A 15,801-nucleotide genomic window follows, 5' to 3' on the forward strand; every position below is an offset into this window, starting at 1 on the left:
AGATCTCAGGTTTCTCACCTTTTTGTTACCTTAGCTGATGCAGAACATTGTTGACTTGGATGGTTTACTCTTCAGTAATTTCATTGCCCTATTAACAGGTCAAATACAGCTTTAATAACTATTTTTATATGGTCAGACTAGATGGTGGTGTCATTTTGTGTTAGTATTGTTTTAGGGCTGACTGGCTGAACTCATATTTTTGAGGAAAAGGATTAATATAAAATATTTATAATTTTATTTATATTCTGACATATCACTGTCACAAATTATCAGATGTGCTTACATTGCTAGATCTACTGAAATAATAAATCTCGCATTTAAGTGCTTTTAAGATCTGGGTCATTGTCTGCATCTATGCAAAATTATCACAACAGGATACCTAATTTCACCATGTGAAAATGTTTCCACATCTCCTAGAGTTTGGAAAGATTCCACTCTTTTCCACACAAGTGAGCACTCACCACGGAGGAGAGATACTAGTGACAGACACCTGTGATCCACAACTGTCCCCTGTGCCAAGTAAGTATATCAATAGATTTAGTTCTAATTCCATTCAAAATAAGGCAAAAATATTGTAAAACTGAGGTTTCATCTCTTTAACCCTTTTTAACACAGAAACTTAATAAAGCACAAACTTTTTTAAATACTCTAATGACTGACAAGCAACATGGAATTATTCAGGTCTGTGGCAAGTCAGGGCTGTGGTGGTTGCTGTTCTTGTTCTTTCCAATCTTATTATCTTGCCCCAGTTGAATGAACTGAGTAATGTTAAACCCCTCAAAGAAGGGAAACTCATCTCTCTGTTTTCCTAATAAAAATACATGAAAAATAATGGTTACTGTCAGGAAATATGCAAGACAAGTATTGCCTTATAAATACACATTATCTCCGTTTTTTTGTCAGACTATTTATGCCCTGGACTGGGAGTGTGAAAAGAAACTTATACATTGATTTTTAATTCTGGGGAGCTGTATTATTCAAACTGGACACATATTTCTCTGTATCAAACTGACACAGCAGTTTGCTCGCATCGGAAATTCTTTTGCCACTTACTGCTTCCAAATACAACTTTTATCTGATGGAGTTCAAACGATATCCATAAATGCCAGTTTTAATTTGTGATCCTTTTCGTTGTGTGTGTGTACCATCTCTGTGAGTCGAGCAAGATACTATAATGCATATGTAACTTACTGTGACCTTCTTTCTACTCACAAAGATAAACCAAGGGTGGGAGGATACCCTGTTCCAAAGCCATCTTTTAACTTGGCTGCGGTCGTTGCAGAAACAATTGGACTTAGTGTTGAAGAGGAATCTGTAAGTATTCCCAAATTTCTTTCATAATCAACTTTTTGGGCCAGTTGTTTACAAAAACAGTGTTTTTCTCTTTTGCATTAAAATTCTGCAAAAGTATTTTGAGTTCCAGTAAGCTCACTTTGGTTTGCTTTTGCTTAGTCTTTGGTGACTGGAGCATGAAGAGATATAACTGTGCTGACCTGTCTTGGGGAGGTTGAGGAGGGTGGAGACATGGTTCCTCCTTTCAAGTTTTATTAGTACAGTGATCTAAATCCTTGGGTCTGATAAATTCCCGTTGTGCAATAATCAAATCTAAGACATTGAGAAATGTTTCTTGGCTATGAGACTGGTTGGTGACTCAGGTGAGATTATTTGATGGTTTTGGTTGGTAACTACCATGAAAATTATATTATGAAGAATATTTTTTGTGTCCATGCATGTGAATGTTTTTTTTCAGTTTCCATAAGATTTCTTTAAAGCTTCTGGTCCAAATTTCATCTCTTAGCTTTTATGATTTTTCAGAGTTTTGAATGTTTTGATTTGAATGGGTGTTCAAAGTATTTATGTGCCAACTGAGCATATTTCTAATTTTAAATCCTGTATCTTCTCACACTTCTTTTCTTTGTTTTCCTTCACCACTTGCAAGGAGTCCCAGAGTGTACTGAATCTTCCCCTCACTAATACAGTTCTGAGCCAGGCCTCAGAGAGCATGCAGTCTGAAGACTCAAGAAAACATCCAGCTTGTGAATCAAGAAATGACGACAACAATTTAGGGTGTGTTTCCACTGAGTTATAATAGTTATAATTGTTTTAAGCAGGCTTAAAGAAGTTTGGGTCTTTGTAGAATTTCAAACCATGCAGCGTTTTGCTTTAAAGGTATAGAAATGGAAATAAGTATTTTGTATCAGAGGGGTTTCTTTCAAGTAAATAACATGAAAAGCAAAGAAACTGATAGAGTGCAAAACTGTAGGCTTTTACTTAATTCACAAACTTCTGGTTTGGGCATCTTGTGTACATAGTCCCTTCTTTCCTAACTTCTCATTATTGCAAGGTATCTTCTGAGGCCCATAATCCTGTTGATAGTGGGCATGGAGCTGGAATGAAAGAAAGATTCTGTTGCTGTGATTAAGTGTCAGACCAATTGACTGTTGCCCTTCCCACTCTCCTCAGGATATTGAGGTGTAAACTGATTTTTTTTGGCCCTATTTGTTGTCTTGAATCTATGTTTTGTTGATGACAAGCAAAAAACAGTCCCTGAAAGGAGCTTGCACTTTTTTCCTTCACTTGCAGAAGCTTTGAGAATCCATTGTGGTTTTAAGATGTTTATGAGAACCTAAATAGACTTCTATTGCAACCATTCTCGCTTTCTTCCTTTTTATTGCACTGAAAGGTAGGGAGTCCTTGGATAGAAGAGAAACTTAGGCAAGCTTAACTCTGTCCTTGGTTCTCAATTGAATGTGAAACAGAATTTCACACCATACACCAAAATCAAGGACAAGATCTGTATTTTGTTGGGCTTCTACAGCTCTAAGTACAACAGTACCTATCCCTAGAATTGGTGAATTTTTGTTTTTCTTTCTGTTTTCAGTTAACACTAGCAGCTCACACAGCTTTAAGGCAGATCAGCAATAGGAAACATTCTATTTTTTTATATCTCTTTCTCTTTCCCTCTGTACACGAGAAAAATCTCTCATGTCTCATTGTATTCAGTATTTCAGATCCATCTCATAACACTCCACCATGTGATGACTGGGATTCTCGGGTAGCTTCTCCAGTTTTTGGAGCTGCTAGCAGTGTGAAGAACAACTCAACTACAGTTCATGCTCCTTGTATTTTAGATTCAGGATTGAAGCCTCATCTCAAAACCAACCTCTTCAACAATCCATCCAGTTCCAGATCTCATAAAAGTAGATCAAAATCTGAAGACGTTGCTTTTGTTGCACCACTGAATCTTGGGTCGGAAATCAACTCAGTTATCAGCCAGGGCTCTGTCCATAGGCAAATGGTTGTGAAAAATAATTCTATTGAGGCTGTAACCTGTGTTGGAAACACCTGCACAGCTAAAAATGAGGTGATCAAGAGCGATGTCCTTCTTGTATACCAGAAGCAGCTAGAAGGCAGGTGTGCTAAGAGGAAGAAAGCTGAAGATGATCATGCAGTTAGCTGTGAGAAAACATCATTCAGCAAAGAGAACTCTGTGCCCTTTCGATCTGATGTTCAGCAGGTTAATGGGGAACACGCAGGGGATAAGCCCTTGGATCTGTCTGATCGCTTCTCTGCAGTTCGTGGTCAAGAGAAAAAACAGGGAAGTGAGGAGACGTATAAAAACAGACTGAAGCAAGTGACTCTGCATGACATTTTTTCACACATAGGGAAGACCATTCCTGAAGGTTCATCATCCTTGCAAAATGCCAACAATGAGAACTGTTTGTTTGGCAGAGATTTACAAGAGGAATCCTGTGTACAAGAGGCAGTACTGGGAAAAACATTCCCTGACAGGAAAAACCAGATCCCAATGAAAGAAGAAGTTCCTCCCTTCAAATTTGCACCACTGCCAAGTTCTGCAGAGACAGAGGAACTTTTTGATGATGTAAAGGTATGGTTTTCTGACTTTTTTTTTCTTCTCCTTTGAAGTATTTTATTTAAGTTTTGGGTAATAGTAAAATTGCAATATGTTGTTAGGTTGCCAGTGGCCATGTACCAAATAGAAAGAAAACAAGGACAGGACATGGAGAGTCTGAACCAGCATCTGTACTTCAGCCAAACCCTTGTAGACTATCAAAAAGTAAAGCACAGCAAAATGAGCAAGGTAACTTGATGAAAATGTTCCTTTTACTGCCTGCCTACCCCCTCAGCCTGTGCTCAGATTGAATAGAATTTTTTCCTATCTTCCTTTCTTCTACTTTAATCCCTTTGTTCTGCTTCTAACTCAGTCACATTCTATTTGGATTTCTCAAGATCATCCCCAACATGTATCTGTATCTTCCTGGCATACTTTTGCCACTGTATAATAAATATATCATTGGTATTCAGGTGCACATTCAACAGGCTAGGAATCTTGTTCTTTCTTGTTTGTTTAGCATTGTTATTTGTTTCAGTGTAATAATAAAATCTCATTAAGTTTGAGTTTATCTATATCAAATACTCGAAAACTACTCAAGAGTAAGCATAAGTAATTTTCTTAATATTTTTCATTATTCCTAATGATCTCGTAAGGAAATTTGTACCTTCATTGATAATGAACACAGCCTGTCATATATTCTTTCCAGAGCATGTATCTTCTTTCCTCCTAAGTGCTCCCAGTTGGAAAACTAAATTTTTGAGCTAGTGTTTTAGAATCAAAGCTTCTGTACTCCTCAGCCAAGCTGTTACTCTGCATACTTTATTTAGAAATAGTTGCATCATGAATTTAAAAGATACTTGCCAGTAGTTGGTATGGCCATGCTTGGAATCTAAGTATTCCCCTCAGAGATAAATCAAGAGGTATCTTCGGGGCAACGACCAGACACTTTTGTACTCTTTGCTTAGATGTGACACTTGTCATGGACCTAACTTCAATAGTGAACCAACTGAGGAAGCCACCCCCTGGATCTGTTGTTTGTAAGCAGAGAAGGACTGATAGGTAAAGTGATGGTTGGGGGCCATCTTGAGTACGACAGTCACAAAAGGATAGTTTTCCATTCTCAGAGAAGTAAGAAGTGGGAGGTAGCAGAGCTGCTACCTTGAACTTTTGGAGGGCAGACTTTGGCCTGTTTAGGAGATCACTTGACAGTCCTCCCTTGGGAGGCGGTTCTGAAGGGCAGAGGAGTCCAAGAAGTGTGGTCATTCTTGAAGGAGAGAATCTTAAAGGTGTAGGGGCCGGCTGCCCCTTGTGCTGCAAGAACAGAGAGCATTGGCTAGAACTCAGATATAAAGAGTTTATGACTTTTGGAAGAGGGGGCAGGCAGCTTCATGAGAACTAGAAGGATGTTGTGAGGTTACACAGGATAAAAATAAGAATGACCAAAGTCCAGCTAGACCTTAATCTGGCTACTGCCATAAAAATATTTCTGTAAATCCATCAGCGACAAAAGGAGGGCTGAGGAGAATAATCTTTATTGGATTTGGGGGAAACATAGGGACAAAGGATGAGGAAAAGAATGATGTACTTAGTGCATTTTTGCCTAAATCCTTAATAGTAATTCTCATGGTACCCAGGCCCTGAGCGGGAAGACTGGAATAGGGAGCAGAATGAAGTCCCCGTAGTCCAAAGGGAAATTGTCAGTGACCTCCTGCACCACTTAAACACGAATCCATGGGGCCAGATGGGATCCACATGAGGGTACTGAGGCAGTTGGCAGAAGTGCTCATTGAGCCACTTTCCATAATTTATCAGCAGTCCCAGATAGCCAGGGAGGTCCTTTTTGACTGGAGGTGAGCAAATGTGACACCCGTCTACAAGAAGGGCTGGAGTGAGGATCCAGGGAACTACAAGCCTATCAGCCTGACCCAGGCTGATCCCAGATCACCTTGAGTACCATCATAAAGCACATACAGAACAGCCAGGGGATCAGATGCTTCTGGCAGAATTTGATTCTAATTATTTGTCCTTTTTTTCTCGTATTCTGTACATACAGACCTGAAAGATAAACCTTCTTTAGAAAACTTCCAGTGGAGCATAGACCCAGGAGCTGACCTTTCACAGTACAAAATGGACATTACTGTGATTGATACAAAGGTGAACTTTTATAATAAGTCTGCATGTTCTATGATGTTGGAAATGCCTGCAAAGCAGTATCATGAACATTGTTCTGGGCAGACCAAACCCACTTTCTAACAAAATTTGAAATTGGGCTCATTTGATGTTTGATCATGCTATAGTTATCCTAAAACATGTCCACTCTTTAGTTGTACTTCATAAACTCAGCAGGCATATTCTCAGTATGAAAGTGGACAAATAGTTGTGAGAGAGATTTCTAAGGAGGCTGTAACCTGCAGGAGAAAAAATAAATCAGTGTCCAAAAAGAAGCCACTAACTGCTTTGAAAGTGTTTCAGATACACAGCACTGACACTGACTACACCAGTTGCTTCTGGGTACAATTGTCATGCTTGCTTTTTTTTTTCCCTAGGGTGGTTCTCAGACCAGAGTTGGAGGGGAAGTTGTTGATATGGATTATACTTATGTTAGTGACAGTGTGCTATTAGAAATGAAAAATCAACAGGAAAGCAGTCCACGTAAGTTGTTTTTTTTTTTTTCTCTTCAGTTTGGTTTGCTTTTTTGTGGTATGGTGGAGGTTTGGGGATTTGTTGGAGTTTTTTTGTTTGGTTGGTTTTTTGAGGAGGACAAGGAAAGAGTAAAAGAGCTCTTTTTTTTTTTTCTGTATGGCTAGATAGTAAAAAATGGTTTGCAGTAAAAAAGTGGTGATGAATTTTTATAGGTTACACAGGGTCAGTCTGCTTACTAGAGAGTTGGTGGTGGGTTTTGAGGTTGTTTTTTTTTTTTAACATAGTTTAAGAAAAAATACAGGATTTGTGCTGAGAGCCAATAGCTAGCTATTCCTTTACAGTGCTTAAAGGGTGAAATACTTAACCATATAACAGTTCTAATCTCACCTGCAGTAAACAGCTTTGAAAGTTTTCTATGAGAAAGTTTGTATGAGAAGACTAATTTTATTTTTAATGACATAAATAGAACTAGTATGTTTAAAATAAATCCAAATGTGTTTATATCACTTTTGCCATATGGTATGTGGTGAATCATGGCTGCACAGCAGTGACTATTTCCTACCCACAGCAAGTGTTTCCTTTTGCTTGGATAAGTCCATGATTACAAGAACAAAAATTTCACGTATCCAGTATTAAGGATAAAGGTACCTCACGGTGATTTAGCAGTTAATCAGATTTAAGAAATGGGATCCAAGGTATCTGAAAAATAGATGAGCATTGGCCACATTTGAAAGATTGACAGAGAAGTTTCAGCAAGAATTGAGGTGTAGCTGGTTTTGAGTACTGGAGCAGTAAGTAAATGTTAATTCTTTTGATACACATTTAGTCAAAATGCAATTTCTTGACTAAAATCATTGAGACACTGATTTGGATGTTCTTTGTGCTTTTAATAACAGGAGGAGAAATAACAAATATATTTGATCAGACGACCCATGAAGAATATGAATCCTGCCTACCAGAAGATAGTCCTCCTACATGTGATGAAAAAGAAACTCTTCATGATGAAGAGCAGGATAAGGGAATAACAACAGCAAGCAAGAAACTAAAGAGTGGGATATAATTTGGTTTTGTCTTTATTAGCTTACCCAAACTACAAGAGTTGATTTGAAATCAGACTCTGTTCTTTAGGAACAAATATGCCAAATTAACCACCAGTTCTTTTTTCATAAATTTGTGGTAAAGTTGATTACTTGTAAGGACAAAACATAAAGTAATATGAATTTTTTTTTTTGGTCGTTCATTTATCACCACACAAATGTGGAATGCATAGTGGAAGTTGGCACAGCAGCAGAACATTAAATTGACTCTTAAAAGAAACACCAGGTTTTGGCTACAGTTATTTACTTTCTTTTTTCTCACTATTCTAGGTTCTGTTGAAGATTTTACAGTATTTTGTATTTTAAGCAGCTTTTCCTTTGATGTTCTTCCTGTCTTTTTTGCTTGTGTCACTGCTGCTTTCCTTCTGCTCCAGTAATGCTTCTTGATTGATCATTCTATCAGTTTTGTATTATTTTTTGTACCTATTTGAATCTGTTGTCTCAGACTGAAATGTACATGGCATTTTCTTAACAGTTAATTTACAGAAATTTCTGCAGGCAGTCTGATAACCTTATATGTTGTTTTGCATGTCTGTTTACAGAACATGAGGATAAACAAGATAAAGCCAAGCAGAAAGCTTTTGTGGAGCCTTATTTCAAAAGTGATGAGAGGTAATTTAGTTTGTTCTCTATGGGCATTTTAAGGCTCTTTATATCTTCCCTATAGGAAACTTGATCCTCCATAAAATAAAGGTGTTTGTGTGTAACAGCCTAGCAGTTGAAGATGCAGAAAATCTACTACATTAGATAAAAGACTTTAGATAAAAATTGGGGTAAGGGAAAAAATGTTGAGTTGCCCATTACATTTGCTGAAGAGAAGGGATTGCCTCCTCTGCTTTTTATAATTTTAGTGAAAGCAGTATTTTGTAATCTGTGTGGTTTCTTACAGGCGTGTGGTCATGCCTGAATTTATGAGGCAAGGACCTGTGGGCTGCTTGTACAAATGAAAACCTTCTCTGGTGTTTTTGTCCATTGCTCTCTAGGCAATAAATGGTGTTCAACAATTGCACCTCTTAGTGCCTCCTCTGTTGCCTTCCAGTATAATCATAATTAGACGTCTGAGCCTTCCTTTTATAATGATACCAAGCCCTTCAGTTAGCTTATATTTTACCTGTGCATGTTTTCTTTGTATGGGAAAACTTGTTTCCTGTTTTGAAAGCAGTTAAGTTGAAAAGAACCTACTGATCTTGAACCCCAACATATGTTCCTCTCATGGAAGTCATTGCAAGCACAACTCTGTCTTGGACAAAAATATTCTATGGAAGATCTCTATTTGAGTAATTTCTATATAGTAATTACTTTTACACTGTGAAAAGCCGTAATAATGAGACACACATCTCTGGTTATGTAAAAGTTCATTTTGCATTTGAAAACTGTTTTATTTATAGAAATTGCCCTATTCAACTATGAAAGGCAGTATGATTTGGGTTTTGTTTATGTTGTCTGAATTATTTTTTTAATTTGTCTGTCGATCATTGTGTTCTAAAAGAATGAAAAATTCCAGTCATGTAGAAGAAATAAATGTACTATTCCATGAAAACATTTTTGTTTTTCAGAAAGAATACTATGTTAGATTTTCCTCATATTGAGGTTATTCGAAAAAAAGAAGAAAGAAGAAAATTACTTGGCCACACTTGTAAGGAATGTGAAATAGTAAGTAGAGCTTTAAAATTTGTCAGTCTTCAATTCTTCTAACTCCAGACAATATCTAAGTGCTGAAGTGCTGTTTTTAATTATTAATCTGGTTGCATCATCATCATTACCTACAGTAGCTGGGAAGTAAGTCTTTACCAAAGCTGGATAACCAAATTTGCAGGTGGTTTGTTTAATTTTAGTGCAGTAACCACATATAGCATACAAAGATTTGGGTTTGATTTTTTTGTGTGTATCTGCATGACAGAAGAGCTTCTTGCATCATGGTTCCAGTGAGATTACTGTTAATAAAAAAAAATACACGTTAATGCTTGTCAAAAGGTATGAAATTTTCGATTTCACATTACACATTTTTTTCCTCCATTTGTATTTACTAAGCTGCTTTGGTTACAGATACTTGGTGTAGAGATAAAATATTGATGTAATTACATGTGTAATAAGAACACATTTTATTTAGCCATTAATAGTTATGATCTAATAAATGATGACTCAGTAGAAGTGTGGATTAATGACTGAACAATGGTGAATTTTCTGGAATCTTTCCACTTAATTTCCACATGTATATAGAACCAACATTTTTCAGAGATTCTCCTGCTATTCACTTTATAGTCAAGTCCCGTTTACTTAGCTGAAGAAATTTATTAGAGTATGTTTCTCGTGAAAATATTTTCTGAAAAATATTGGTAGAACTCATTAAATACAAATACTTAATTTTTACAGTCAACTATAAATACCATTTTTAAAAATATGTTTGATTTAAAGAGTTTGAAAGAAAACAAAACAGCCCCCAACCTTCAGTCTGTTTCATGGTTCCAGAGCCATGTGTTAAGCATTTTAATTTACTGTTTCTGTAAGCTACAGATCTTCCTTCTGTAAATCCAATTTGTGTTGCTTTCTGTCAAATTGGAGTAATAACTATAGTGTCTGGAAATATTCACAGCTCCAGTTTTGTAACAGTAGGTTTCTACATTAAATGCTAGGAAAGTTTGGGTTTGTTGTTGGTTTTGGCTTTTTTGGGCTTTTTTTTTTTAAGTCTACACCATTCAAAATTAATGTCTTGGAATGTGTGGAATTCTTGGCTGTGTCATTGCACAATAATAAAACTAGCTTTGAATTAAATGGCTGTGGAAGAAGGGAGTATTGGATAAAGCATAAATGATGCTTTAGAAAAGTCTTGGCTTGCTGATTAGCCGTATGGGTTTGAAAAGCTGCCAAAGTCTAAGGGAATATTTAGGGAGTGGATAGAGATCAGTAAATGGATGCTGGCCCTGTACTGCAAGTGGTGTCAGTGGGGTCACTTACTGTCACTCTGAGAAGACCTGGGGTTTAACTTCTGCACGTGCCACAGCAGACTGATATTAAAGTTCTTTATAAGTGCTTATCTTAAAGCTTTGTGGAAGCATCTCATTCACTTTACAGTGTAGAACTTTTGATAAGAAGTCTTGTTTTGTTTTTTTTTATGACCTTGTGATGCTATCAGAGAAAGATTGTAGGCAGAAGTTACAAGTAGCTTGTAAAAGTAACATTTGTTAGTGTGGTTATTTAGTGTAGCTACACTTAGGTGAGTAGGAGGATCACTCAGATGTATTTTTATAGGAGTTTAGATTACAGGAATTATTCTGTAAATTTTTTGCTAAACTAATGGGAGGAATGTTTTTAGGGCTTGTTTACTTTCTGAAACTGCAAATTGTAGAGTTCTATAAACAATTCTTTTACAGGGAAGACAGGATGAGATTGCAGTATCTTCACACATGGAAAAGCCTAGCTCAAATGTTTTGTGTGGATTAAAAATGCTGTGGACAGTGAGATCAATCTAGAAAACAGCTGAGAGTTCTTTTTGCTGTTTAGCTGACATGCCTAACTCTCATTCTCTGTCAACCCTAATAGATTTCTAAAGAAGCCAAAGAAGAAGTTTCTTTCTAATTTATTTTTAAAACATGTTTATCTTGATTTTTGATTGTTCTTATTTTCTGTTCCTGTTAAACTGTACTGTATTTTTCATTGTTGGATCTGTAAATATTCCTTACTAATCATAAATTGTTTAATTAAAAAAAATGCAACACACTAACAACTTTTAGTAAATTAATTTGTAAAGTTTCAGGCTATTTACAAGACAAAATAAGGAGCACTGCTAATTATCCCTAACTAAAACTCAGTAATATTTTTCTTATACGGACACTCTAGAATTCTTATAGTTAATTTTGTTGACTTAACACCTCGTTCTTAACTTCTGTCAGTACAAGTTGAATGAGCATACTTTACAATTCCAAGTAGGTTTTCTGAAATCATGCCAGTAGCTGAGAGCATGAAATAATCTCTTTTGACAGAGGTATCCTGTTCTCTTCCCTAATTCCCCAGTCTAGGTCACTTTCCGTCTGATTGAATGAGTTATAAACTTTAATTTGCCTTTTTGAATTGTAACACTGCCATTTCAGTAGAATTGTTTCACCATTTTCACAAGGGTCAGGTTTCTTGTGTGGCTGTAACTGTTCCTTACCACTTGAATCAAACAGTGCATTCACTTTTAAAATATTTTGACCCTCTGCTCTAAGGTCCAAATTTGTATTTTTAGGAAATACAACTAGAATTACAAATTAAAACAGTAGAAAACTGCATGGAAGAAAATATACTCTAACTTTCTATGATGCTACTCAGGGAAACACCCAGTAAAAAGGTTTGGAGGGAGCATATACTTTTCTCATTGCAGGCCCCAGTACAGCTGGCAGGGGTGATAGAGTGTAGCCAATCTACTATAGAGAATGCTCAGCTGGCAGATAATTTCTGGAGTCCCAGTGTCAGTCCACTACTTAAACTTACTCTTTATTTACTTCTAATTTGAGGCTAAGTAAGTAGGAACCATTTTGACTTAAGTTTGCAGCTACTGCTGTAAATTTGGATACTGGAAATAATTCTGCAGCATGGGGTTTGTTGTGGGGTTTTTTTTCCTTTTTTTATTTCTAGATGCAAGCTGACACTTAATAAATTTTAAAATTCAGATCTCTTTCAACACCTGTGCTACTTAGCTTTGTAAAATGAGTCAGTAGACTATTGATATAAGTAATTGTACACGTGCCTCAACCTTGTTACTTATGGTATGTTAAAAGACAGAAGGTTAACAAATTGTAAGCCACGATAAATTTGTTATACTTAGTCTGTAAATTCAGTAAGCTTTTAGGATAATTGCCAGGTGTTTGTCACTTGGATAATGAATCTCTACTCTGGCTGTCCTCACCATTGTTTTTAGATAACTGTGTTAATAAACACGATGATTGATAATGTCAATTGTGTGAAGCAGTCACTCTATTATGTATAAATTTGTTAACTGGGATTTTTTCCCCCCTTACATTCAGTATTATGCAGACATTCCAGAAGAAGAGAGAGAGAAGAAACTAGCTTCCTGTTCAAGACATAGATTTCGCTACATTCCTCCAAATACTCCTGAAAATTTCTGGGAGGTTGGATTTCCTTCCACCCAAACCTGTGTGGAAAGAGGTTTGTGCCAAAAAAAGCTTGAAAAGTACTTTTTAAAGCTCTTTTTTTTTTTTCTCCCTGAAATTATCTCTAGTTCATATAGCAGCCTTTCTCACCCATTCTTGTTGAGGTCTGTTTATCAGCAGCCACTGCAGCCACCATTGTCTGGCTTTAGCAGTTCCTGTACTACTAAGAAAGGAATATAAGGAGAATTTCTTAGAGTCTAGATAGAGAAGGCAGAAATAATTGGGATTTTCATAGAACTTAATTTAAACCCTATATATCTTTGACCATAAGCAGCAATTGGATTTTCAGAGGTAAAGGCCAAGAGATTGTACTTACTTAGGAGAGACAGCACTATTGATGTCCTTTGGCAGTGTTTTTAGTGTATCATTGTACCAGGTGATGGAAATGTTGCAGGCATGGTGTAGTGAAACAGTTTTTCATACATATACCCTGCTTGTTAGTGACAATGAAAAGATGTGGTGTTTGGTTTTGGGGTTTTTTTAAACTCATCTTCACATAGAAGTTTGTTCTTTTTAAATAACTTTTCAAAATCTTAGAGCCTAGTGTAAAAATGAGGTTTTACAAATTATGTTAAAACACGGTGAGTTTGTAGTATACTCTATGTACAGTTCTTCAGAAGTGGTGAAGTGCTGGAGTGAGGAGGCCTATAGAAACTCTCTGAGTTCCTTATATCTTGAAACATTAACATTTGCTTTTATCTGTTCCTGTAACAGTGTCAGGTCAGGCATAGGAAAATGTAGCCAGAATTGTGTATGTGTATTCTGTGATAGTGTTGCAGTATCATCCTTAATCTTTCACAACAGGGAGCTTTGATTTTTATGGACCATATAACTTGTTACTAGCCATTTGGAATCTGCTTGCAGCCTCATTAAAAATTAGCTTCTTGGCTCTCTCCTTGTTCTTCTGGAGTAAGAGCTGTCCAGTTAATGGTCTCAACAGCATATCAGAGGCAGAATTTAGATCAACCCGCCCTTGGAAAAGGAAATATTTTATAGCAGTGCAGCAAGTGAACTAAAACACAAGAGAGAGTTCCCATGATGAGCAATTGCTCCTGCCACTCCAGTGTACTGGGGTACAACAAAGGTATTTTCTACTCCTTATTGGTATCTTAAACCATCTGTTTGTGTTGTTTTGGTTTTTTTAAAATAACTGAGTTATGTAGACATAATTTTCCAACTATGAAGTGGAAATCTACTACTCTCATTTTGGTGGATGTTGTTGCTGATCAACAGTAAGGAATTGACAAAAGCCAGGTGCTGAAATTGATTTGCATAAAATGTCTGTTCACTGTCAGTGTTAGCTACGTTGAGAATGTTATAGAATTTTTCTATTCACTTTTCTTATCAGAGAGCTTTCAAGGTGTGTTTAATCTATAGGCTCATGTTCAGCTTTTCCCAGTCTTTAATGAACCTGGGTGCTCTTAAAACAGAGGGAGGTACTGTTTATTCCTACAAAACACATGTGCCTGAAGTTTCCTCTATATGACTAGGATTTACATTTTCAAAAGTGATTTTTATTAGTGAATTGAATTGGCAGTTATTGCATACTTTGTTACTCTTATGTAAAATCCTTGGTAAAAGAAAATGGCAGTGCAGTTTTGTTTTGAATAGATGAACAATTCATAGTTTCCATTCTGTTTTTCATTGTCAGCTGTCTGTATTGCATTATTGTGCAGTCACCTACTAGAAAGCAGCTGTGTATTTTAATGAATAATATTTGCACAGTGGGATCTCCAAACTTTTATGTGAAGTCAGAACCACTTGCCCCAAAAGGAGAAAAAAATTCACAAGTTATTTTTTGACACTAAACACACAGTAAAGCTAAAGTTATGCCTGTTTTTATATAGTATTTCTTACCCTAGGTTTTTTCTTTTTAAGGCTACATTAAAGAGGACCTTGCTCCCTGTCAACGTCCAAAAAGGCGGCAGCCCTATGCAGTGATGTTTTCCCCAAAAGGAAAAGAGCAGAAGACATAAAGGATGGGGAAGTGAGAAGTGCCAGCCTGAAGTGGATCTCTCCTGCCCGTAGATATTTATAGTTAATATAAACTTGAAATAAAGAACTGTGTTTTCCACAATTATAGATAAATTGTTTAATTGAATATGTAAATTTTATAAAATTCATTTGCAAGTCTGATGAACCAGGAAACAAAACTATTTAATATATGTTTGTTTCATATTGTGTTAATACATTTTGTATTCGTTTTTGCACCTGTCAGAGAAGTCTCCTACTTTTTTTTTTCTTTAAGGCCAACAGCTGAAATTCCAGCAATTCCTGTCTGAACTTTGTGTCAGTGAGTAACTGCTTTGAAGTTACTGAAATCAGTTGTTCTTGCAAGAGTAAATGTCTGTCAATGGGAACAGAAATGACAATTTTCTAGGGTGCTTTTATTTTGCTCTGGATTTTCTTGTATTTCTTTTCTCTTGTTGCAATAATGGTTGTATCTACTTGGAATAAAGCTGTATTAAATATGATATGTATCTACTGTTCATAGTTTGGAAAACCAGGAAGTCTAAGTGTCTTTCTTCAATTCTGGTGTTAAATGTATAGCACCATGTTTTCCTCAGTTTAAATTAGAATGTCCAATATTCCTTTTATTTTTCCCCTGAAATGTCTTTGCATATATGTGTCCCATTTATTGATAGAGATAAGCATTGTTATTTCTAAATTTGGGTGGCGGCTCTGCCCGGAGTTCTCCTAGTGGACGGCAGTAGTCATCACCTAGGTTACAAATGATTGTCCTGAGATATTTTAAATTAATCTTTTGTAGCAGGGGATATATTTCCATACTTGTATTGGGAAAGTAAGATCATACAGTATCACAGAGACAGGATAATACCTACATAGGTAGGCAAGCCAAAGATCACCGTAGGATCCTTAGGAATAAAGGAGCTACAATCAGAGTTGGGTTCAAGCACTGAGAACTCTTTTAAAAAGAGATCATAAAGCAAGCAAACTATTGAAATGCCTGAAGTAAAAATAAAACAATAGAAAGTACAGATACATCTGGGGGTTTATCTATATATATATTTATATATAAAAATGTATCTGTAAT

General features: G+C 36.3%; 1 protein-coding gene across 1 annotated transcript in view; it reads left to right on the forward strand.

The window, feature by feature from the left end:
- Nucleotides 1-14,722, forward strand: part of RBBP8 (RB binding protein 8, endonuclease) — a 30,648-nt gene extending 15,926 nt beyond the window's left edge. Inside the window, exons 7-18 of the mRNA XM_041399312.1 lie at nt 418-519; nt 1,217-1,314; nt 1,940-2,067; nt 3,004-3,889; nt 3,976-4,102; nt 5,910-6,010; nt 6,403-6,508; nt 7,396-7,548; nt 8,139-8,208; nt 9,153-9,249; nt 12,600-12,741; nt 14,625-14,722. Coding sequence (XP_041255246.1) covers nt 418-519; nt 1,217-1,314; nt 1,940-2,067; nt 3,004-3,889; nt 3,976-4,102; nt 5,910-6,010; nt 6,403-6,508; nt 7,396-7,548; nt 8,139-8,208; nt 9,153-9,249; nt 12,600-12,741; nt 14,625-14,722 — 2,108 coding nt within the window. The remainder of the gene's footprint in view (nt 1-417; nt 520-1,216; nt 1,315-1,939; nt 2,068-3,003; nt 3,890-3,975; nt 4,103-5,909; nt 6,011-6,402; nt 6,509-7,395; nt 7,549-8,138; nt 8,209-9,152; nt 9,250-12,599; nt 12,742-14,624) is intronic.
- Nucleotides 14,723-15,801: the final 1,079 nt, after the last annotated feature.

This window comes from Onychostruthus taczanowskii, unplaced genomic scaffold (genome assembly GCF_017590055.1).
Source record: "Onychostruthus taczanowskii isolate IOZ18803 unplaced genomic scaffold, ASM1759005v1 scaffold16, whole genome shotgun sequence".
NCBI classification, from domain to species: domain Eukaryota; kingdom Metazoa; phylum Chordata; class Aves; order Passeriformes; family Passeridae; genus Onychostruthus; species Onychostruthus taczanowskii.